Source organism: Bombyx mori, chromosome 24 (assembly GCF_030269925.1).
Source record: "Bombyx mori chromosome 24, ASM3026992v2".
In the NCBI taxonomy this organism is placed as follows: domain Eukaryota; kingdom Metazoa; phylum Arthropoda; class Insecta; order Lepidoptera; family Bombycidae; genus Bombyx; species Bombyx mori.
The window spans coordinates 4,109,363-4,135,431 of NC_085130.1; the positions used below are offsets into that span (position 1 = coordinate 4,109,363).

Below are 26,069 nucleotides of genomic sequence, written 5' to 3' on the forward strand. Positions count from 1 at the left end.
TAGAACAGGACGCGTGCCGGTCGAATTCTATTTATATTTTTGCTGGGCGGCCATTGCGACCAAGGAAACTTGAGCTATTCGCGCTCGTGTTTCTTTAGTAACTATTTCGAGGTGCAGCTCACTTTATATTGGACGTACAGATTATTTTCAAATGGGAAATCACAATCTGGGGATTTTATAAGCTTCAGCTTTTATTCTTTGACCACGGTTCCCCAAATGTCGTGAGTCAATGCCCTAATAATCATCCGATTATTTTATCAAACATTATAAATTAAATCATTATGAAACATATTAAATTCTGTAGCCACATGGAAATCCACGTGCTTTTAAAACTCAAGATTTACTAAGACGTACTAGTATAGTTTATAGCCAAATTGTTACTTTGCTTATAACGTACATAATGGTAGGCAGCGGCTTGGCTCTGCCCTTGGCATTGCTGAAGTCCATGGAAGGCGGTAACCACTCACCATCAAGTAGGCCGTATGCTCGTCTGCCTACACGGGCAATAAAAAAAAAGAAAAAAATAACAACGTTTTTCCTCTACCTAATTGTTGGCAGCCTAAGGGGCTATTCCAACTACGCACGGACCGGTAGGTGAGCTCAGAGGCTCAAACCGCGAGAATTGCTAACACTAGCCCTAGCAAGAGTAGCGCTTCGCTGAATCTACCACCGGATTGGAATCGCTACCTATTGAGATGATACGGCGAGAAACTCAGTGGGTTGTATCTGTGTGCTAGTTCACAAGAGGACACTGACCGGTGTTTGAGGGTCCTAAAAGCATCTGGAATCGATCCGCGGAATACGACAAAACATGTTTCTGGGAATGGCCACTATGCGTTTCCAAGTCGCTTGAGTAAGATATGTAATCAGCAGTAGCCACGATAAGAGGGTTATCGTATAGAAAAATTTTGTAATTTCGGCGATTTATATTTACACGTCACCTGAAACACTGCTAGGTACAATCATTGTGTTTATTACGTATTATTCGATAATGATTACATTATTTATTTAGATTGGTAAATTATATAACCACGAATCGTACTTGGCTCTGCTCCTGGCATTGCTGAAGTCCATGGGCGACGGTAACCACTCACCATCAGGTGGGCCGTATGCTCTTCTGCCTACAAGGGCAATAAAAAAATAAAAAAATAATAAAGGCAAGGGCCTATCTATTGTCGAATTTTGATCACGTGGCACCACTATTAATAAGATTATGAAATAAAAAGAAATCGAAATAAATAAGTGTATTTATAACAAATAGCTACTTAAAGCCATACAAAACAGATGTATTATTTATTGGTACCATTTTCACAATCGCCCAATGGAATCATTGGATATTATAATAATATTCTCGGCATGACAAGAACAAGGTCGAATTTATATGTACAATCGAACTTTTTATACAATTTGTATTTTATGTATAGTTTTTAAACCAATAATTTAAAGAATTATTCCATATGGTCGCCGTAATCATGGACACCCTTATCCCTGTCGAGAATGGAGTTCTAGTCGCGGTTTAAAAGTTCTTCAGTGACGAAAATGGTGGTGGTAGGACCTCTTGTGACACTGGTGGTAGGACCTCTTGCGAGTCTGCACGGGTAGGTACCCCACCCTGCCTATTTCTGCCGTGAAGCAGTAATGCGTTTCGGTTTGAAGGGCGGGGCAGCCGTTGTAACCATACTGAGACCTTAGAACTGATATCTCAAGGTGGGTGGCGCATTTACGTTGTAGATGTCTATGGACTCCAGTATCCACTTAACACCAGGTGGGCTGTGAGCTCGTCTACCCTACTAAGCCAAAATAAATAAAAAAACATGATAAATAATTTGCAACACTAGCATTATTTTGTTAAGTTTCTGATTTGTAACCTGCTCTTTCACTATATAGCTGCTGGATACTATTTCAATTTGTCCCCTATACAAGACGATCGTGCTTACCTTTAGCCTCAATAATAATTTAAAAAAAAACACTCAATTGAGTCACGAAATAATTCGTTTAACAATATTCTTTTTTAATTATCAATTTATTAAAAATTTTGTTACACGTCTCAATCAATCTTAGTATTTAGTTAACATAACAAATTTAAGTTACTAAATTATCAAACGGATAAATAGAAGTAGGTACGCTTATCTCATTTTAATAGCTTCTAGAAACTTCCGATCGTTTATCGCTTCGAAATCTTACAATAACAGTTAACAGAGTAGGAACTTTATTCATAACAACAGTGTGCTTAGTGAGAGTTTTTTTTACTTTTCGATCGCATAAAAGTTTCCCTACGTTTGCCGCTAGGGGCGCTGTTCCAACTTCACACAAATTCAAGTTAACTTTTACGCTATCGAGAACGTTAAAATACTCGACCTAAGCACACAGATAAAAAAAATTGAGCTAGCTACACTGAGGACTTTTTGGCGGGAGAACGCGAGGAGTGAAGTTGTGTGATTTGTTTTATTTTGTCTATTTAGTGTTTCTTCGGGTTTAAATGTGTAATAATAGTGGTTTATTAACTGTTTAATATCTATGAAAGTGCACAAATGTGGGAAAATGAAACAAAGCCGCTGGACGTAACTTCTCGGGATCCTCCAAAAAGTCCACTGAAAAAATCTTAGTAAATAACCACCATTTTACTGAGATTATATTTCATCCCATATCATCTCATTTCATTTCATTGAAATTCATCCCAGTTGATTAATGTTTCAAATTAATCATCTTCATTTCATTTCACTCCATAATATAATTTTTCATAAAAATATGAATATAAATTAAAATAAGACATGACTTAAAGGTCTCAATTACCAGGTCATAAAATCCCTTAAAAAAAAAGCTACACCGAAGTCAATAATAATGTTAATACACCACTACCACATGCGATAGTACGTCTTTATTGTAATACTAGCGGCCCGCTCCGGCTCCGCTCGGGTCTTTAACAAAAATTTCAACGATATATGAGGTTGTTTTATTTTTTTAAATAAATAACACTTATTGCGGCATAACTACAATAGTTAGACATTTGCTGTCGCGACACTTTTTGTAAATAATAACGTGTTCTACAAAGTTGTATAATAGTAAATTATTTTATTCTATCATCAATAGTTTTCGCAGGGCACGCGATGTAAAGAATATTTTAGGTAATTTCTTTACACCTTGGGTTACATTATTGGAGTTTTGGTAAGGATCCCTAATTTTTTTCAAAAAAGATTATAGCCTATGTCACTCGAGAATAACGTAGCTTCCAAACAGTGAAAGAATTTTTCAAATCGGTTCAGTAGTTTCGGAGCCTATTCAATACAAACAAAGAAACAAATCTTTCTTCTTTATAATATTAGTATAGATAATACACATCTACTTGAAGATTAATATTTTTCAAACTCCCTTTTTTTATTAAATTGCTCTACGTCGATGGAGCCGACATTACGATATCAAAACGATAAACGAACGATCGTTCTTGCGAAATACGAAATCTAATTCATCTATATCGTATAGAAATTCTTAAACCGATTAACAATTACTACGTTTGTAGAGCTATCGCTAAAAACAAAGTGACGCATACGAAAAGGCCACTTATCACAGTTTCATAATGAAATTAGAATTGCTTTCGATTGATTTATACCTACGCTTGAAAGGCAAACGTGACTAAACGACAATGCGTGAACTTTACAGTAGACTAATTTAAAGTTGAAATTAATTTAAAATATATCTTTTTTTTTTATTGCTTAGATGGGTGGACGAGCTCACAGCCTACCTGGTGTTAAGTGGTTACTGGAGCCCATGGACATCTACAATGTAAATGCGCCACCCACCTTGAGATATAAGTTCTAAGGTCTCAGTATAGTTACAACGGCTGCCCCACCCTTCAAACCGAAACGCATTACTGCTTCACGGCAGAAATAGGCGGGGTGGTGGTACCTACCCGCGCGGACTCACAAGAGGTCCTACCACCAGGAAAAACCTGAGAAATACCTGAAAAAAATTCTAATTTATTGAATCTAGCTGTAGGATTGAAATGATTTTAATAGACCTAGATATATATTTTTTTTTGCGCATCGAATATGGTTATTGCCTATCATTTATATAAAAAGCAGTTATTGTCGCTTAGTCACGTTTGCCTTTCAAGCGTCGATACGATTTTAGCGTTAAGATTACGATTGGACAATTTTTCATATGGCATTCACTCACATTCACACAACATATTGCGTATAAGTAGATTTATTTCCATTCGAATATGGCTAATAGGTAAACTTAATATCAGGTGTTATTGGTTAAACAAATTACCAATTATTTTTATTATAGGTTTGATTTTTGACATCTTCATCGTGGAGGTCCTTCGTGAAGACTTGTCAAGTAGGTAAGTATTTTATAAAAAAAAATGTGAGCCGTCACGGGACGCCTGGCAGATGGGAAACATCGACATTATTTTGTAAAAGTAATATGCAGAAAATAACAGATTGTGATAGGAACTAAATATGTCATAATGATAAAATAAAATATTACGAAAAAATAATTTGTTTTCAAATAAAACACACGTTATGTGTACTGTAGTAAACAACACTGTATACACTACGGAGTATACACTACAGGTATCCGAGCTCAGTGTAGTGAGAGAGATGGCTTAGCGCCGGATCGAGTGGGAGAGAATCGCACAGTCGATTGTGCATGGCGACGCGTCGCCACGCCAAAAATCGGTTTTACGTGCGGCTATAGATGTTTCACATAAAAAAAACACGGGTGGCACTCGGGGACTGCCGCGGTAAAGCTATTGCATAGCATTTTTTATCAACTTATGCAATTATAATTAGACAATAATAATTTAATATTAAAACAATAATAAAATAAGACCACGCTATATTTATAAACATTAACAAAAGCAAAACATTAACTGTCCCCTTCACACTCGTAAGCTAGAGCGCGCGAGAGAGAGAGATGGACTGACTTTTCACAATGCGCATGCAGTGCGACATCACGCCGCGCGCTTATTCACAAACACTACACAAGTGCAACGTGAGAATGTGTTGAACGCGAGCTACATGGTAGGCGGAGTGGGGGGTGTTAGGTTTTATTTTCGTTACGGAATTTCTTGATTCTGACAGAACTCAGACTTCTGAGGTTTGGATGCTGGTTGTTGAGCGACAGGAGGTTTTAGTCGGTTCAACTCCGACATACCCCGCCCTCCATCCCCAGTGGAGGGCGGAAGTCCGGTGATTTCCTCCTGACAAAAAAAAGGCTCTTGATATATTATTATATGTTTACGTACAAACTGCGATAATACAACCAATTTACATGGACCGATCATATATATTAATATTACCTTTATTATGGGTCTATTAAATCGGTTATGGCTTTTATAATCCGACTAAATATGAGAATGAGCTGCATTCGAATTGATTTATTCATACTTCGGTAATTTTAATTCGGTCGTATTTTATTATATTATTCTTATGAAAAATCAGCTATTAATCTATATTATTTGCTTCTGAAGTCGAGTAATGTTCAAATACTTTCTTAGGATATGTATTATCTGGTACGAAAAGGGATAATTAGTGAAAATCATCCTTAAGAGTTGGTCAATTTATATTAAATTTAAAAACAATTTAATTTTTAAAATAACCCGAAAAATACTATACAAATAGTAATAAAACAAACACGCTGTATATTTTTACTGTCACTCGACATAACCTCTTCAAATTATCTTCGTAATAAGCGACGATGTTTAAGTCAGTTAAGTAACCTTAACAACCCGCACAAACATAAATTTAGTTACAAAGCCGATATTATACGACTTAAATTATAAAAAAAAAAACAATTCAAACCTTTTTTTTATTTTGCATTCATCAACAACAACACATTTGGCTAAACAACAAAAAAAAACTGTCCAATCGTATACATTCAAACTATTAGACGCGGGCTGTCAATCTGTCAATCGTTGTGCCTGTCACTTTGACAGCTCTGCCCCGTGTCCAAGATGGCCTCAGCGCTGGGTATGACGATCACGTCCCTAACATTGTTCGCACAGACTATATCACATTCGCCGTTTTCATTCCTAACGCAATCACTACAATCCAGGTCCTCTATGTCACTGGCGCGCCTCTCCATGTACTGTGCTATGTCAATGGCTTTTGACGAGCAAAAATCATTAATTTCGTTGCATATTTTCTTTACATTATCACTCAGTTCCACGTCACCGTTGTTACTCGTGAGCCTGACCAGCTTCTCGCCGTCGCCTATAATGAAACTGACATTGACAGCTCCGTCCGCAGTGACATTGACAGCTGCATCGGCATTGACGTTGACAGCGTCGTCCGTCAGCGTCGGAATGGCGGAATCGGAGCTGTGAGTTTTGAGAGTCGACGCCGCCTCAGAGTTGCCCTGGGACAGCTTCATGTTGTAAATGTTCGATTCGCTTCCCATTATCGATGTAGTGGACTGATCGAACGTCGGTGTTTCCTGGGAACGAAATTGTTAATTATTTAATTTATATAATAATTATTTAATACTGCATAGTTATCAATATAATGTTTGTGTTGGTTGTATTGTTGTCTACTTATGTGGATACATCGTTTTTTTTTTGTTTCCTGATACTCTGAATTTATCGATAACTTTATAATATCGATAAATACCGATAATATCGATAAATTTATAACTCGTAATTTACAATATAAAGAACATTCATTGGCACCTTGGTGCTTATTTAACTACTTTTTTTCCTACCCATTAGCGTTACCCTAGCGTGAGTAAGTGAGTTCACGGGGCTCAAACCAGGAAGCGTTGCTAACACCGGCTCTAGCAAGAGCCGTGCTTCGCAGAATTACCACCGGATCGGAAACGCGACCAACTGACAAGATCCGCCGAGAAACTCAATGGGCTGTGCCTATGGGTTAGTTTACTCGTCGAACCCTTCGTCGTAAGCCGTCGACCAGAATTATACATTAAAAGAGACTGTTTAATTTTATTAATTGATAGAATAAATGTCTCTAAGTCGTTCTAAGTAAAAAAAAAAGTGTGTGTGTCCGCTCCGACGCACGACTGGAGTTTACTGGATATAAAAAATTAAACGAAACAATACGAGAAATAGTTCTATATTACGACAACACGATACACTACAGATTATTAACAAATTAACGAGACACAAAACAAACGACTAACAAATATATGAAAATACAATAATGAGAGAAACGCGCGATCAGTACGAGGCTTTGTGGCGGACTGCCGGCGCAGCAGCCCGGCGTCACCTGCGATAACGCATTTCGTGTGACATGCGCAATCAGGCGCATAACGCATTTCGTGTGACATGCTAGTACGATTTTGGTCCCCATAATTTTCATACCCCGGGCCTATATATGTAAATCGATTCTAAAGGAGTAAACTCCAAAAATCATTTTCTTAAAATTTTCAGTTAAGCCTCTTCAATGAGCGATATGACAATGGAATTGTATCATCTCATTTCCCTCTAAAAATCATATTAATTTTGTTGTATATGGAATTTGATATATCATTTCTTTGTTAGCCGTGTATTCCCATAGCTTAATCTCTACGATCGCAAAGCACGTATTTTTGTAACGAAGTTCTTCTTCATATTTTTCTTCTTTTGAGTTCTTCTAATTGGAAGAGTTCTTCTAAGTGGACCGTTTGTTGGGTCACTGGGCTTATAATATTCGAGTCTAATTTTGTTGTAGAACAAATATGAACACGGAATGGATGAATGGATGGAACAGACTAGAGGGAGCCAACTCACTTGGTCGTCGCGATAGCTACCGACGCTCTTCGAGTGGCGATGTCTCCGGAGGGTCGTGGCGGAATGTGGCGAGTGACCATCCAATGAATCCTGTGTTCAAAGAGAACGGACCACATATCAACACCGTCCTCGCGCACAGAATGCAACGATTCACAGAACTCAACAGTCCTTAGAGCGAACAAAAGGAAAAATTTGCGGATAAACCTTTTCACATTTTAATCATTTCTTATTATAAACAAACAGACAAACGTACTGTCAAATAACTTTTTTTTTTGGTCTTATTTAATGTGTCTTTCTATTTTATTGTTTAGATGGGTGGACGAGCTCACAGCCCACCTGGTGTAAAGTGGTTACTGAAGCCCATAGACATCTACAACGTAAACGAGCCACCCACCTTGAGATATCAGTTCTAAGGTCTCAAATATAGTTACAACGGCTGCCCCATCCTTCAAACCGAAACGCATTACTGCTTCACGGCAGAAATAGGCAGGGTTGTGGTACCTACCCGTGCGGACTCACAAGACAGTATAAGTTCATTCTGTGTGATAAGGAGATTAAAGAATACGCAATATTTATTTTTGAAAATTTGAAGGTAGTTTCAACGCAACATTGAAATGTCGACGAAAACAACAACTTAGTTGTTGGTGACTGCGAAATCTGTAGACTATTCGTAACGGCTTATTGCTTAGACGTGTCAATAAGCTCACGATCCTCTTAAGTATTACGCGGTTATAGAAGCCCATTGACATCAGCAACGTTACCGCCTCCAGCCACCTTGAGACATGAGCTCTAAATCAGTTCTATAGTGCATCATCTGCCCCACCCTTCGCAGCGGGAAATACACATGTTATGGTACCTACCCGTGCAGGCACACAAGTCACCCTACCACCAGTAAATTCCCCCACAAAGCCAATAACAAAAATTGCAGGCAAACCAAAAGCTATCTTGTCATCTTTTTTTTTTTATTCCTGAGAGGAGTGAACGAGCTCACAGCCCACCTGGTGTTAAGCGGTTATTGGAGCCCATAGACAACTACGACGTAAATGCCGTCACCTACCTTGAGACATGAATTGAAGTTCTCCACGGTTTTAACAGTACAACGGCTGCCCCGCCCTTCAAACCGAAACGCATTACTGCTTCACGGCAGAGATAGGCAGGATGGTGGTTTTTTTTTACTACTACCACCACCAGTACTAGCACCACCACTGGTTTACTACCACCAGTAAACCAGTGGTTGACTGGCGCGTAAACTAAACTTGAAATCCGCATAGCAGTTGCAGTGACCTCGTTTATCGCAATAACAAAAAGACACATTCGCTTTTTTTTTATTAATTTAACTTGACTCCACATTGCAGAATGGTTCCCGGGTGAGTGAATTAGTGAACGATTAAGTGAATGAACGATTTATTAGACGCATGATCTTTATCCCTGAGTTTATGTATACAAAAACAATGACAAACAAAGTGCATATTAAAAATTAAAGGTGCATTTTATTTGGTATTAGAATAAACGGTTCGATGGTTTTAATTGAATTTCTATTAAGTTTACTCCATTGGAATAGCTGAAGAAGGTTTTTGTTGTTTTGATATTTTTTCCAAATTTTGAATCATTAAATGGCTCGACTGTAAAGTTGCAAAAATTCCCCTTAAACCAAATAGGCTTTCACCCCTCGATATATCGTCTTTTCGCATTAAAAGTGTACAATTTCCAAAAATATTCGAAACTGGAGTTAATATCTGGAATCATTTGGTATCACTAGTATTTTTCTCATAAATACTGTTAAAAGAGCATAGTTTAGTAGTAGTTTTTTTTTAGTTTACCTATATTTTGACTACTATTAACAAAATTAATACATAATTTTATCTTACTTTAAAAGACAGATAATGTTACTGGTAAAAAATAAGTGTTGCATAGATGATTAATATTAAAAATATCACATGTTAAACCTTTAAAACACTCTCCTGTAAAATTAATCAGTTTTGAGATTATACAGTTTCAATGCGAGAAGACGATATATTATGTACATATAATATATGTATATAAGTCAATTAATGATTATCTACAATCAAAATCGAATTAACGACCATTTACATACCACGATCCAAGCTTAACAGATAACAAATAACCCAACAGATTATATTAAGAGCGAACGAACGAATGAACTATGAACGAGTGAACTATGAACGAGAACGAATGAGTGAACGGACAGAAGCATACCTTGAACCTATTAAACGGCCTGTACTTCCCTCGGTCGGACGCGACCATACTGCGTAAGGATTGGGCGCGCGGACAGTCACCGTCCGACAGCCAACGGTTACTACCAAACAGCTTCGACGACTCAGACCTGCAGGAATAATGTCTTCGTTCTTCATCTTCATATATAGTATAGTTTTAGTAACGAATCAAATTGAATAGAGGAATGAATTGCAAACCTTGTCTCATATGACCCCTATTTGAATATAGGAAGTTTCAATAAAATTAACTATACAGAAGAAAGATTGTTATGGTATGTATTAAATTTCTATAAAAAGAAGATATCATCTATTTAGATTTTCATTGAAAATTTTAAATCAATACGTTAAAGAATTTATAATAAAAAAAAGACCATTTAAGATATTAATTTTAAATAAAAAACGTTTTTGTTAATAACATCATATATAAAAATAGAGGCTAAATTACATATGTGTAGGTAACGAAATTAATTATTTTTTATTAGACTATTTTTATTATTTACTGCGGGTCGTACGGTTTGTGCATTTTCCACTACTAGTGTGGAAAAGGTAGGGAAACCAGTTCCATTTAGGAATCAATTGGAAAGTTCGAAATTTGGAGAGGATATGTGATAGGTTTAGGGTAGGTTCCGTAGAAAAATGTTTTCGTTGTAATCAGCTAGAATATTTCTCAAAAAAGTTTTTCATCAATAATAAAAAAAATATATATATAGTCTGTGCCCTAACAAGCAAATCTGTCAACTTACATATTACATGGTGTTATCAAGAGCCTCTGCAGGTTCGCTAGGGTCGGTCCTATGTCCGTGACGGGCAGCCCTCGACCCCACATCAGCTGGGCTATGCACTTGTTGAGCAGGAATAGCGCGTACCGGAACAGCGTGGTGTCGCCGCCACGAGCGAACAGCGGGATGCTGGGGACAGGGGAAGCTTTGCTGTAGAGGCTGGTGGAGCAGCACGCAGCCACCCTCAGACGTGTTTTTTTTATTGCTTAGATGGGTGGACGAGCTCACAATCCATCTGGTATTAAGTAGTTACTGGAGCTCATAGACATCTACAACGTAAAAGCGCCACCCACCTTGAGATATAAGTTCTAAGATCGCAGTATAGTTACAACGGCCGCCCCACCCTTCATACCGAAACGCATTACTGCTTCACGGCAGAAATAGGCGGGGTGGTGGTACCCGTGGTACCCTGCGGACTCACAAGAGGTCCTACCACCAGTAATTACGCAAATTATAATTTTGCGGGTTTGATTTTTACTACACGATGTTATTCCTTCACCGTGGAAGTCAATCTTGAACATTTGTCGAGTACGTATTTAATTAGAAAAATTGGTAGCCGCCTGCAGGATGCGAACACCGGTTCATCGCTACATGCGAAGGCACCGGACGTCTTATCCTTTGGGCCACGACGACTTTAAAGTGGCCGAAGTCTCACAGTAAAACCACTACACCAACTCCTCGAGTCGGAGCACAGGGGAAGCCTTGCTGTAGAGGCTGGTGAATTAGCACGAAGCCACCCTCAGACGTGTGGCCGAAGTCTCACAGTAACAGCTGCAACTCCTCGAATCAGAGCGCATTACTGCTTTACAGTAGAAATAGGCAGTTTCTTGGGTAAAAATAATTCAGAGCTCACCAATGTTATGGGTTAAGTTTCACGTGGAAACCCTCGATTCGACTAGTAGAGTTACCAGGGTTACTAGGCTTTCATTCTGTAGGTGGATAAGTGAGATCCAGTGCAGAGTCTTGCGTGAACTAGTCACTCATTAACAGGGGCGGATCCAGATTTGGCGCCAGGAGGGGGTCACATAGTCGTGGGCAAGTTAAGAACTTATAATTTAATTTTGATAACAATAGATAATAAATAAATCATGATGTTCTTCAATTAGTCCAAGTTAGTTCAAGTCCTGGAACTAGATCGGGGGGGTCATGATCCCATGACCCCCCCCCCCCTGGATCCGCCGTTGCTCATTAAGGTATTCATCATATTTACCCGTGCAGGCTCACAACTTATTGAACTAATCTAATCTACCCTCAAATATAATATTAATACGTGAAGCAGAAACTTTGTACCCTTTTTTACGAAAATTGAAAATTGGAGAACTATGAAATTACTCACACTTATAGAGAATATAGAGAAGGAGCGCAGAGTGCTATTATTTTTTTAAATTATGAATAAAAAATCATTAAATCAATAAAGAAAACAGTACACACACACATATATAACTCTTTGTTTATTGTCAAAGTTTTGTTATTGCTTAAAGTCTGTGGTCAAATTGAGAATGGGTTAATATTGTTTGTCTTTAATATTATTTGTCTATAGTGTAGTCTTGGCGAAATCTGTGAATAATCTATACTAATATATAAATCTACAGTGATTTTTACGGATGTTCCGTTAAAACTACTGAACCGTGCATCCGATTGACTTGAAACTTGGTATTCATGTAGAAAATACATGTACTTAATTGATAGGCTAATAGTTATATGAGTGTTGGACTCCCTAATAATAATAATGACAATAAATAATAATGTTAATTTTAAATGCCCAGCGAAGCGGGCGAGTACGGCTAGGGACGTATAATAGGCTTTGACAATAGAACTTTAATATCTTAAAATTTCAATCAATTATTGTCGAATTTCGACTATAGAGGGACTATTAGTTCAAATAAAAAGCTCACTTTGGATCTGGGAGATCGGGTGTTTCGTCCAGTATCTTGCTGGCGGATCCGAGGAGGGTTATCTTGTAGCGCAGGGGCTGGTTGAGCAGGGAGGCGGCCAGACACGTGGCCTGCGCTACGAACCCCGCCGCCACGGAGTCGCTCACGGGGGTCGCTCGGGTGCTCTCGTCCCCGCATATGGGCAACGGAACGTTTACTATTGACCATTTCGATGGGCCTCTCTGTAACACGCAACTTCGAATATCATTGTCGAAACAAAATATTGGTTGTAGACCATCTTGGGAACCCAGGGCCTATGTCTGCCGTGAATCAGCCGTGACAGATATTGTCCTGTAAAACTGGTTTGCGTAACACGGCCCAACAATTATTGGCAAATCAGTCAGATCAGTCAGTCAGATAATTTTGAAGTCGTCGTGGCTTAAAGGATAAGACGTCCGGTGCATTCGTGTGTAGCGATGCACCGGTGCTCCAATCCTAGGCGGGTACCAATTTTTCTAATGAAATACGCACTTAACAATTGTTCACGATTGACTTCCACGGTGAAGGAATAACATCGTGTAATAAATATCATACTCGCAAAATTATAATTTGCGTATTTACTGGCGGTAAGACCTCTTGTGAGTCCGCGCGGGTAGGTACCACCATCCTGCCTATTTCTGCCGTGAAGCAGTAATGCATTTTGGTTTGAAGGGTGGGGCAGTCGTTGTAGCTATAATTAAGACCTTAGAACTTATATCTCAAGATGGGTGGCGCATTTACATTGTAGATGTCTATGAGCTCCAGTAACCACTTAACACCGGGTGGGCTGTGAGCTCGTCCAAAAAAAATACGTTCTATGTCGAGCCGCTAATTTACCAGTGCGTTTTCACACATATTCCGTGTACCATCCGGCTTGGGAATTAAAAAGATATTCTTAGCGCTAAGACATATCAGACTCACAAGAGGTCCTACCACCAGTAAAACACACAGTACACCGGTATGAACTAATAAAGCCTCTGATGGGATCTTTAAGGGTACCACGATCATATCGCATAGCAGTCACAGCCATTCCAACCCAGAGACTGCGATGGCCATGACCACCACCACCACTGCCCCAGTCAACAGACCTCTTCGACGTAGAATATGTGGTGCAGCATCAGCAACAGCTCGCATCGCCTGTTCCTCAAGGCCGAGTGCGAGCGACCGGCCAGCTCCCGCAGAGCCCCGCAGTTCTGTCTCGTCTCCTTGAGCGAATCCGTGCGTCGCGATAACGTGTGATAGTTCTCCATTAATTCCGAACCTTAACAAACAAAAGGAAAACCTTATATTCACAAAAGATTACCACGCTAACAACTTAAAGCATAAAACCCGTGAGGATTCTACGAATACTAGAAAATTGCAATTTTGAAAAAAAAAAAAAAAAAAAACAATAAGGCAATCCGTAGATTGGGGTGAATAGAGACTAGAATTAGAATAGGGACAAATCTGGGTTGTCACAATGCTTCTGTGAGATTTAAATCTGTTGAATTGAAAAGGACCTTTATTTAGTGTTTATGAATATTAAATATGTAGTTCAATTTAGTCATCAGAGTTTTGTAGCTGATTAAAGATATTGAAAAGTTAATTACCTATCTAACAACTAAACAGTGCCAGCCCTATCGAAAAACTATTATCCCCATACGTAACCCAATTCACCCCCAAAGCCAAGGTGAATCAGGTCAAGCTAGTTTTTTAAGTTTATGTGTATATTTTGTAATGAACTATGTATAATAATGCATCGTATATGAAAATTTAAGCCTCTGGAACCATTTTAACTTCAATTTTATTGGTATTACCCTAAGAAAAACCGCTGAATTTTTGTGTTGAATGCCATACTCCCCTTTATATATACATATATTATTAACTTGTGTAACTCTGTTTGTTTATTTATATTTATTTATATTAGCGAGTTCTGAGATCTTACCAACATCCTGATTCGCCTCGGACAATTTAGCGTGCCTCTCTTTCAGTCTCCTTATGTTCGCTAGCTTGCTGTCTCTTTCGTCTGATAGTATTATACGTTTAAATCTTAATATCTCTATTTGTTTCGTCAGTCTCACGTGTTCGGCCCTTTGAAATGGAGATGGCTTTGTCTGGGGATCAGTAGTAATGTTTTTTTAGTCATATGTGTATCTTCGGTGTGAAAATACTAATACGGAACCCAGTTCTGTGGTCATCGATAGTTCAAAAGATCGACCATCAATTCTTGAGCTGGGTGACGGCCTGTTTTTTTTTTTACAGCTTAGTTGGGTGTATGAGCTCACGGCCCACCAGATATTAAGCGGTTACCGGAGTCCATACACATCTACAACGTAAATGCCGCCACCTACCTTGAGATATGAGGTCTTAGTATAGTTACAATACCCCTTCAAACCCAAACGCATTATTGCTTCATGGCAGAAATAGGCGGGGTTGTGGTACCTACCTGTGCGGACTTACAATATGTCTTACCACCAGTAATTACGCAAATTATAATTTTGTGGGTTTGATTTTTACTACACGATGTTATTCCTTCAACGTGGAAGTCAATCGTGAATATTTGTAAAATACATATTATATTTCATTGGATAGATTGGTACCTGCTTGCGGGATTCGAACACCGGCCCAGTCGCATCGCTAGTTACGAATATACCAGGCATCTTATCCTTTAGGCCACGACTTATCTATACTAATATTATAAAGCTGAAGAGTTTGTTTGTTTGAACGCACTAGTCTCAGGAACTACTAGTCCGATTTGAAGAATTCTGTCAGTGTTAGATAACCCATTTATTGAGGAAGGCTATAGGCTATATAACATCACAGTAAGACCAATACAAGTGGAGCACCAATAAAGAATGTTTCAAAATAGGGGTTTAAATAGCTCCTTAACATTCTATAATAAAAAAAAATCACTTCCTACGTAAATGAAGTGGGGGTAAAATTTAGTGTTATGCCAAAGTAACTATTTCACGCGGACGGAGTCGCGAGTAAAAGCTAGTAAATTATATTAATAAAATTTACCTACCTTATAAGATAGGAGATCGTTCAGTTTCAAAGTAAGTCTAGGTCCGTTTGACAGCGGCCTTTCTTCTTTGATCCTACCATTTTTAACATTCAAATCGCTTTGTGACGCCGATTTTTCTCTATTCAAACTATTATCGTCCGGACTAAACAGATTTCTTTGCGATCTACTCTTGCCGCGCAACAAGAACTCTTTCTCGTCAGACGGGGACCGGCCGTCGGTCAGGGCGGACTTCTTGTAGATCCTCTCCTTGATCTCTTCGACCGCCTCTTGCTTCTTCTTTATCGAATACTGCAACAGATGCAGCTTCTGCAGCTTCGTCGCGTTGTAGCTCGGCCTGATCTCCGATTTCAAGAAATTCATGGTCATGTATCGGATTTTCGGGATGCCGTCCAATTCGTTTCGCAGGTCGTAATTCTCGGCGGTTTCGCTGCAATCGATTTTACTCTGCGACAAGTCTTCGTGGGACGTTTCCTTGGAGTAACTGTTGTATCGGTCCTCTGTGAATTCTTTAACGTCCATGTAATCAGGTGAATACTCATAAATATTACTCGGATTCTCTTTACGTCTACCTATTTCAACATTATTATCCCTTAATCTATTTTGGGTGATAATCAAACTGGCCGACGGTCGTATTGTTGGAAAGTTCTGATGAAACGTCTTTTCTATTGGACTGTGGCTTTTCGAGTACTCTTTATCCGGTTTCCTGCCGCGTTTACCGGGCGATATAGATCTCGCATGGAGTAATTTAGAATCCGAAACCAATCTCGATTCTAAAGTAGTTCTCGATAGATTCGTTCGTCCCGACGAATCCGATGACAGCGACCCCTGATCCAATTCATTCTCCGGGGGGATAACGTCTAACTTGAGACTTTTGTACGAGCAAAAATGACCACCGTGCATTTGAAACACCAGCGTGTTGCATTTGAAGCAGTCGGACGTGAAATTCGAGGCTAAATTCGCCCCTATATATCGGAGGCCGCTAAAATAAACCCCCCAAGTCTGTATAACCGTATCTTGTGTGTTATTACAACTCTCCGTGGGGTGTAATGTGTGACACCATATCCTTATAACAACGTTCGTTGATGACATATTATGAGTTATTTCTGTAAGAGATAAAAAAAATATTGTTTTATGCATACGTCATTCGATTGTGATATCCGGAAAAATGAGTCATATCGGCAAAGTTTTGTGAACTCCTAAACAAGTTTATTTCTGTTAATAAAAGTTGGGTTAATGATACGATAAGGTTTACTCTAATAATATAGTCATCGTTCTCGTCGAAGCCGTCGCTTGCAACGCCTTCGATGGTTCGGCCTAGGGTTCGGCGAGTAAATTACCCGTCATGACCTATGCAAGTGTAGTGTTCGCTCACGCGGCCCGCACGAACTTCAAACCCCTTCGAACCATTCAATCTCGTTTTACAGGATAGCCGTCAGAGCCCCGTGGTTCGTCAGGAACGTCGATCTTCACGACAACCTGGATCTAGAGTTCATCAGTAAGTATCTACAGTCGGCATCAATGCGCCATTTCGATAAAGCGGCACGACACGAGAACCCTCTCATCGTGGCCGCCGGTAACTACATAGCCGATCTTGCGGACCAAATGGCAAACAGTCGACGTCGCCCAAAACACGTCATTTCGGATCCTCCCGATCCATTTTTAGGTACCCCAAGCACCGGTCATCGTTCTCGTCGAACCCGTCGCTTGCGACGAAGGGCTCGGCGAGTAAATTAACCCACAGACACAGCCGACAGAGTTTCTCGCCGGGTCTTCTCAGTGGGTTGCGTTTCCGAACCGGTGGTAGATTCTGCGAAGCACTGCTTTTGCTAGCAACGTCCTCAGATTAGAGCACCCGTGAACTCCCCTACTCGCCCGGTTACGCTGTCATAGCCCCCTAGGTTACAAGCTAGGTATAAAAAAAAAACTAATAATACGGAACGAAGCGAGTCGCATCGCCCGATACAAATACATAGGTCATCTTATCTTTTAGACCGCGATAACTTCGACTCTGCTAGTCGCGAAAATCGAAGAAACTACCATGTGTGGTGTATCGCCTTCAGGACATGACGGCAGCTTAATATCGCGACGTATACTACAACTTTTAAAAGCTTCCTTTTCCTAGCATTACGTGTTCGAAATTAATACTTTTAAGCTTGTACAGTATTCTTCGCTTTCGACATTACTATGTCTGTCTTGCAAGAGACTAAGGTCACAAATCTGCGGCCAAATTCTCGGGTTTCATGCGATAATAATTCAACTACGCTTTGATCGATTTCTGAGCGCAATCTAATGCGAACATTTCTTTCCTCGTACACACAAAAGTACGCACAAGAACGCTCATTATCTTAGCACATTTGCAAGATGAAACATTAAACAGTCCCTTCAATCAAACTAAACAGCGCCGGCATTAATTATTTCTAGATAACTATTAACCTAAATACGTAATACGCAATTGAACACAATTATGAGTCATTTTAGTGACACATTTACCAGCATAATGTAATTTACACTCACATTGTCGTAATTTACTTTGTAATTTAAAACGGAATGCCGCCGTACCGACACAAAAATATTTTTTGGCTCGTATTATAAGCGTCGAATCAACAAAGACTAACCATTTTAATGACATTAATCAAATGCAACGGTTCAATTTTTTTATCACGGCACGGGTACCAGTAAAATATATCCAATTCCTGACTTGACCTAGTAAGTAGTTATGATTGAAGTATTACTGGTGACCCGAAGGCCTTTTCAGTTTCACCAGGACAGGTGGGCGAGCAAAGGCTCAGCCAGAAGGGGTGGGATTTGCTAACAGCTGCCCGAGCGCCTCCGAAGGAGACCTAACAACTCAAGAGCAACTGCTTCGCGAATGAATCTACTACCGGATCGGAATCGCGACCTGCTGAGAAGATCCGGCGAGAAACTCAGCGGGCTGATGCTTGGGTTAGGTTGCACGTCGACCTCTTTGTCGAGTTCGACGAGTATGGTTACCGGGGTTCCTCAGCCTGCTCCTAGCGTTAGAGCTGAAGGTATCTAATGCAAGAGTTATTAGATCTGATGGATCCGTAATGACGTGAAGTAAGTAATATTGGGCTAGCGGCACGGCTTGCAAGCCATCACAGATATGCATACACCCCCCTGCCTATTTCTGCCACGATGCTTTCTTATTTAATAAACAATGTATACAAATAATAAATAATAACAAATATTTACTAACAATCATGCCACGTTAACTGGTCCCGTGCTAAGTTCGTAAAGAACTTGTGTTACAGGTACCAGATAACGGAAATAACCCTAGAAAATTTATCATACAAATACCTTCCGTTGGCGGGATCCGAACCGGCGAACCCCTTGTGTAGTAACCGTGTCACTTACAACTACACCAGACAGCCGTTAATGTATATAACAACCGTATTATACTTGTCAGTCACAATACGAATTCTCATTCGACTCAATCAATCAATCAATGGGCAATAAGCACTCATTTAAAGTCATGTGTCATAGATTTGTCCAAAAACATGAACTATTTCGCATTATAATAGGTGGTTCAGAAAGTAATTTCGTTGTTTCCCGACAGAGGATTTAATTGTATTTTTTGCACCCAAATTCACATTTAAGCCGTATATAATTTTTATATACTTTGAGAGTTCATATAGCAAGACTTGTGTGTGAAAATTTCAATTAATTCTACGCTAGCAGTTTTTGGTTGGTGCCCTTTTAAATATGGAGAGTGATAAGCAGCTTTTTCGACATAATACCTTACTGTTTTACTACAGAAAGGGTAAAAATGCTGTTCAAGCCAGAAAGAAATTGACCGATGTGTATAGAGAAGGTGTTTTTTTTTATTTTTTTTATTGCCTTTGTAGGCAGACGAGCATACGGCCCACCTGATAGTGAGTGGTTACCGTCGCCCATGGACTTCAGCAATGCCAGGGGCAGAGCCAAGCCGCTGCCTACCGCTGTGTTGTGTTGACAGTACGCCAGTGCCAGAACTGATTCGTTAAATTTCAATCCGGCAATTTTGATGTCGAAGATGCACCACGTTCGGGAAGGCCGGTTGAAGCTGATAAAGACGCCATAAAGGCATTAGTTGATGCGAACCGGCGAATAACAACACGTTAGATCGGATCGAGGTTAAATTTATCAAATTCAACAGTTAATGATCACTCGAAAGGCCTGGGATTATCCTCGAAGCCCGATGTATGAGTTCATTTTGAGAAAAAAAACGAAATTACTTTCCGAACAACCCTATATTATATAGTCCTCGGCGATATAGTCCAGTCTTTCGCGAATCGTATACATAATTAAAAGTAATTATACGGTTTAATCTAGTTTCTTATTGTCTTTACACTATTCGTTGTAATTATTTCAATTGTAATACTAAGTTTGATTAATCTTATCTTATCTTATCTATCTTCTATCTATATATATAAAAATGAATTGCTGTTCATTAGTCTCGCTAAAACTCGAGAACGGCTGGACCGATTTGGCTAATTTTGGTCTTGAATTATTCGTGGAAGTCCAGAGAAGGTTTAAAAGGTAGATAAATATGAAAATGATCGAAATTAAATAAAAATAACAATTTTGTTCTCTGATGTGTTCCCCGTCGGACGGATTCCTTTTGTTTGTTTTAAGTTTATTTTATACATAAGTTTAGGTCTTTTATTTATCGATTGAGGCATTACGAAGTCTGCCGGGTCAGCTAGTAACGTATAATATTAAAATTATTCCGGAGCCGCCTTCCATTATTTTGAGTGGCCCAATTCCTAAGCTAAACAAGGAATCATTTGTCATCTATCACGGTTACTCTACCAGAGTCGATCTCTTTCCATTTCGGATGCGGCGAGCATATCCTCTCGCTGGTGTAAAACGGGGCAGACATGGTGGTGTGATGCAGGGTTAAGTAGAAACTGCACTGGACCGGGTAAGATTCAGGTGGTCGTATATTGTAGCCGACGATCTGAAAGGGAAAATGTAAGTTTGTTATTACTTGTGGAATTGTAGACACTTGCGAATATGTATCGCAATGCCAACTACTTTATACCGTGAACAAATTCTTTGAAATTAAATGTAATTTAAAAAAAAAATTCAGTACATGTCAAAGGTTCATGTCCATTATCTCAGTTATCTGTTAGTGTCAAAAAAAGACATTCATCTGATTAAATATTTGATTAATTATGAATTAACTGTTCAAATAATTTAACACTAGCAAAAGCACCTTTTTTATTGCTTAGATGGGTGGACGAGCTCACAGCCCACCTGGCGTTAAGTGGTTACTGGTGGGCATAGACATCTACAACGCAAATGCGCCATCCACCTTGACATATAAGTTCTAAGGTCTCAGTATAGTTACAACAGCTGCCCCGCCCTTCAAACCGAAACGCATTACTGCTTCATGGCAGAAATTGGCAGGTTGGTGGTACCTACCCGTGCGGACAAAAGGTCCTACCACCAGTAAAAACTTTAAGCCTTTAACAGATAATAAGGAAAGCCAACACGCAAACTGATTTGAAAATGTTATTTTAGGCAGCGGTTTGGCTGTACCCTTAGGATGGCTGATATCAATAAGCGACCGACCGTTTTTTTTCCACACTAAAATAATGCACAATCTATACTAATATTATAAAGAGGAAAGATTTGTTTGTTTGTTTGTATTGAATAGGCTCTGAAACTACTGGACCGATTTGAAAAATTCTTTTTCCATTAGAAGCCGACATTGTCCCTGATGAACATAGGCTACTTTTTAAAAAAAAAAAAAATTATTTTTTTGGTTTCATGTGTGTTTTAATGTTTCCGAAGCGAAGCGAGGGCGGGTCGCTATATCTTCATAATCAGAATAATCTTACGATTGTTTTATTATTAATGTTATCATTCAATTTGAAATGTTAAAGGTGCATTCGTAAACCGGGCGAGAAATTACGGCGTTGTTGTAATCGCAATACGAAGTTGCAATTCATAATCATATTAGACATTCATTCATTAGGCATTACGAGTAATACTAGACTTTGTAGATGAGATGCTTTAGTTTTTTTTTTTTTTATTGCTTAGATGGATGGACGAGCTCACAGCCCACCTGGTGTTAAGTGGTTACTGGAGCCCATAGACATCCACAACGTAAATGCGCCACCCACCTTGAGATATAAGTTCTAAGATCTCAGTATAGTTACAACAGCTGCCCCGCTCTTCAAACCGAAACGCATTACTGCTTCACGGCAGAAATAGGCAGAGTGGTGGTACCCACCCGCGCGGACTCACAAGAGGGACCTACTGGTGGTAGGACTACCACCAGTAGTTTGAAGAGTTTGTATGTATTTTATTGGCTTTACTGATTTTACTGGTTGACTCGGTGGTGCAATAATTAGCGCTCCTGACTCTTGTGCCGAGGCCGAGGGTCGTGGGTTCGATTCCCGCGTCGGGCAAACAATCGTGTGATGAACAGGTTTGTTCGCTCTTTGTCTGGGTGTTAGTATCTATATATGAATGTCGGAGAAACCGCATCATTAAGACCATCGTCAGATATCATAGGGGCGAATAGGGTGATCGAGTTAAGAGAAATATTGAGCACACAAAGGACGTTTTTTGTCTTAGAATAACTTAGAAATCTTCAAACGAATGACAGTTCTTAGGATGGAGGCATCGCTCTTCAAGAAGGCTGGTTGATAAGTGTAATGGCGTCTATGCGCGACTCCATCGGCTAGGCTCTGTCGTAGCACGAAGTTAGCCGAGCCCCGACGTCATTACGATTGTGTTCATCTCCCGAAAATCGTGCTGCGCTACGTTTTGCTACCAAAATTAGCCCTCAGACACAGCCCACTGAGTTTCTCGCCGGATCTTCTCATTGGGTCGCGTTTCCGATCCGGTGGTAGATTCTGCGAAGCACGGCTCTTGCTAGGGTTCGTGTTAGCAATGTCGTCAGGTTTGAGCCCCGTGAGCTCACCTACTAGGTAAGGTACCACTGATATAGCGTCTCAAGGCTATCAGCTTAGGTAGGAAAAAAAAAAGCTACCAAACTAATGACCGTCTCCGACACGTATATTATATGTCAGTCTCTGATACCCATAACACCGAGAATCCAAAATTGGGACGGGTTGACGGTGCGTGATTTGTTTCCATGTATTTATTTTGGAAAATATATTAAATGTTATGATATTTATGATTCAAATTGCCTATTTACGGCTAGGCTATCTACAAAAAAAAATATTATCGGGTTCCTTTTCTTTTTAATTGCCGTATCGGCAGACGAGCATACGGCCCACCTGATGGTGAGTGGTTACCGTCGCTCATGGACTTCAGCAATGCCAGGGGCAGAGCCAAGCCGCTGCCTACCGTTTAATACTCTCCACAAGCCTCGTTTGAAGAAGGACATTTCCTACCACGATGTTCACATTTCACTAGTTCCAAGCAGTGCAAGCTAGTGCTAAGCACCAAGACCACACGATGGTAGTCTACCCACAGTTATTACTAATGGTGTACTTTTTCAAATTCGTTTTTAATCTACAATTCATAGGAATCTTCTTTTATTTCTTACTAGCGGACCCGGCGAACTTTGTTCCGCCACACGGTTTGTTTCAAACACGTCAACCAGTCAACTTCAAAATTTTACTTTATTTAACCATAGAACGTTTAGCTGTCAGTTGCGTTTTGTTATTCCATATCAGTTGCGTTTTGTTATAACACGTTTTATGTCACGTCCCACGGGAACGTGATAAAAAGTATCCTATATCCTTCTCCTGGTTCTAAGCTACCTCCTCACTAATCTTCAGCCAAATCAGTTCAGCCGTTCTTGAGTTATAAATAGTGTAACCTAACATGACTTTCTTTTATATATATAGATGTTTAAAAATTTTAATATACTGTTAAATTGTATTACATGAGTCTTCGAAATAATAAAGACTATTTTTAATCTTTAATATCACAACAATGCACTTTGCAGTTTTAAAGGTCACAATAAAGTGTTTTTTGTGGACATTTTATTTTTGTGCACACTATTATCAAATTTTATACGAAACTTCTCTCTCTCTTCCTTATACCTGATATCATTAGAATACTCAATTAAAAATGTCTTATATTAAATTAATATTGCAATCCTCCAAAAAATAAAAAATTAAAAAAACAGGTTTGTATTTTTCTAGTAATAAGGCAACCTTGACTTTTTGATAATTCTATTAATAAGTACATTATATGTATAAAATTAGCCTTCGTTCGATAATGAAATTGGTCATTTGATGTAATTTTGTATTATTATAATTTTGTTTATTTTTGCTTTGATGGTTGGACGAGCTCACGGCCCACCTGGTGTTAAGTAGCTACCGGAGCACATAGACATCTACAACGTAAATGCGGCCACCCACCTTGAGATATGAGTTCTAATGTCTCAGTATAGTTACAACGGCTGCCCCACATTAGCATTCAAATATGAATGTCATTTTAATGTTACAACATAATATTCTTCTTCTCAGTCGTTACGCCCTAGCAGTTGTTATCACTATGTAGCATTGGACCTGATTTGATGTACATCACGATATTCCCCAATCTCTCAAAAAATTATTATCACATTAACCTATCCTATCTTTATTAGTCTAAAATATTGCTAATATAGTTATGTACACCACATTTGAATTTTTTTTATGGATCCCTTTCATGCAATAGTTGTTTGAAAGAGATCGCTTGAAGCGATAAAGTCACTCTTTGTACTTGTGATAAGTTATTACATATTTTATTCTTATTAATTACTTTGGCGCTAAATAGAGAAAACACTTGAATACTTCAAAATTATCTAGGCTGGGTAATAATGGTACCTAATTATCATTGGGAATACCAAAATTGTGGAAATTCCAGAAATCTTTAGAAAAAAAAAACATGTGTGCAATTCACACGTGGTAGAAGTGAAACCTTCCAAAATTAAAATACAATTATCCTAAACATCTTAAGTATATGTAAAATTTTGTCATTAGTAAATAATTGTAAGGTAGCGCCCTCTGTGAATTGATATTTTAATTTCACTTATAATCCTAAATTAAAATTCAGTACAAGAGCTTTCATACACACGTTAGTATTAAAAAATCTCACAGATGGCGCTGTATTAAATAGTATGTATATTTCTGTCTCATTCTTTTGTATTTGAGTCTCTTACCTGTCGTTTTTTCCGTTGCATCTGGTTTGAAATCACAACGATTCTAAAGAAGTTTTCACTTCAAAAAATTACAATGTTCGGATATTTTAGTAATTTGAATTATTCCATTACTTTATTGCAAATTTTATAACTTTTTTTTAAAAATTAGTCGATTATGAAGGATGATCAAAAGATCTAGTGAGTTTTGCTGTAAGAGCATTTGCGAGACACACCCATTGTTAAATGGTTATCAGAACCCATAGATATCACAACGCGAATATTGTATACTTTCAGATTAGTTCAGATATGAGGTCTAAGTCTAATTTGTATAGCGGCTGTCAGCCCTTCAAACTGGAATTTATTACTAGTACAGAGTGGTGTTGCCTACCAGTGAGGACACACAAGATGCCTTACCGACAGAAACAATGATGTACTAGTAAGAAGTAGCCTCCTATCTACCAGGACAGTAATACAATTTATACTTTTAGATAATGACTCTGTACTCAATTATTATACCCAATTTACTTTAAAACAAATGAATAAAATGTTAGTAAATCAAGGGTTATATATTTTAATAACAAGGATATTTCAGATAATTATTAAGGATATCATAATATATCATATTATGATGATAACAAGTTCGTTTTTTTGTATGAACATAAAAAGAAAGTATAAATATTTAAAATGCGTTGGATAGCGATTACCGCGTTTGTATTTCGAACATATAAATACACTATGTTAAGAAATTAATTTACGAAAATAAACTACAATTATGTATAAAGATTTAATTATTTTAAATTTACGATTAAGGGAATGTTATTACAAACCACCTATCACGGCCTTCGTACACTCGTAGTGATTATCGTAATTTGTAGGCGTCTGTTTGTAAGCTTCATGCTTGTTTCTCACTTTATTACCTGAATTAGGCTTCTTAAGCGTAGCTGTTGTGTAGAAAGTGGAGTCCACTCCCTACATCTCGGTCTTCCGAACATTGTTCAACAATAAAATTAACAAAAATAATAGTTTACACAAAAGCAAAAAGTACACTGTAACTTGCTAACAACACAAAATTATAAGCTTCACGCATTTTATGTATTATAACAGATTATTTATTTACAACTAGTATTAATAATTAAAATTAATTTCCTTTTCACAGAAATAAACAAAAAATGCATTGTTCAGTAGTAGTAGTAAGGTTTTTCTCGAAGAGAAAGGCAATGGAACTAAGCCATACAGCCAATTCTTAAGTTTAATATTTTCATATTTAATTTTATGTTTCAAGGCAAAAAAGCCAATTCTTT

General features: G+C 38.6%; 1 protein-coding gene across 2 annotated transcripts; it reads right to left on the reverse strand.

Moving 5' to 3' along the window:
* Positions 1–1,974: 1,974 nt before the first annotated feature.
* On the reverse strand, positions 1,975–25,828 carry LOC101737811 (uncharacterized). 2 transcript variants are annotated; one of them, XM_004924851.5, is made up of 10 exons: positions 25,686–25,828; positions 20,469–20,616; positions 15,657–16,759; positions 14,577–14,745; positions 13,741–13,913; positions 12,635–12,855; positions 10,704–10,868; positions 9,944–10,070; positions 7,727–7,816; positions 1,975–6,438 (listed from the first exon to the last, which is right to left on the reverse strand). In XM_004924851.5, the coding sequence occupies exons 1-10, from the start codon at positions 25,758–25,760 to the stop codon at positions 5,911–5,913; spliced, it is 2,799 nt and encodes a 932-aa protein (XP_004924908.2). In that variant the 5' UTR covers positions 25,761–25,828; the 3' UTR covers positions 1,975–5,910. The 2 variants fall into 2 exon arrangements, with proteins under 2 accessions (XP_004924908.2, XP_012544774.2); XM_012689320.4 differs by lacking the exon at positions 7,727–7,816.
* Positions 25,829–26,069: the final 241 nt, after the last annotated feature.

Bases quoted from the DNA above. Each gene is read 5' to 3' on its own strand.
- LOC101737811 (XM_004924851.5), bottom strand. From the start codon at position 25,760: ATGTTCGGAAGACCGAGATGTAGGGAGTGGACTCCACTTTCTACACAA. The intron at 13,914-14,576 runs GTAAGATCTCAG...TTGTTTGTTAAG, and splicing joins CGAGGCGAATCAGGATGTTG to GTTCGGAATTAATGGAGAAC. The intron at 12,856-13,740 runs GTCTGTTGACTG...TGCGTGTTACAG, and splicing joins ACATATTCTACGTCGAAGAG to AGAGGCCCATCGAAATGGTC.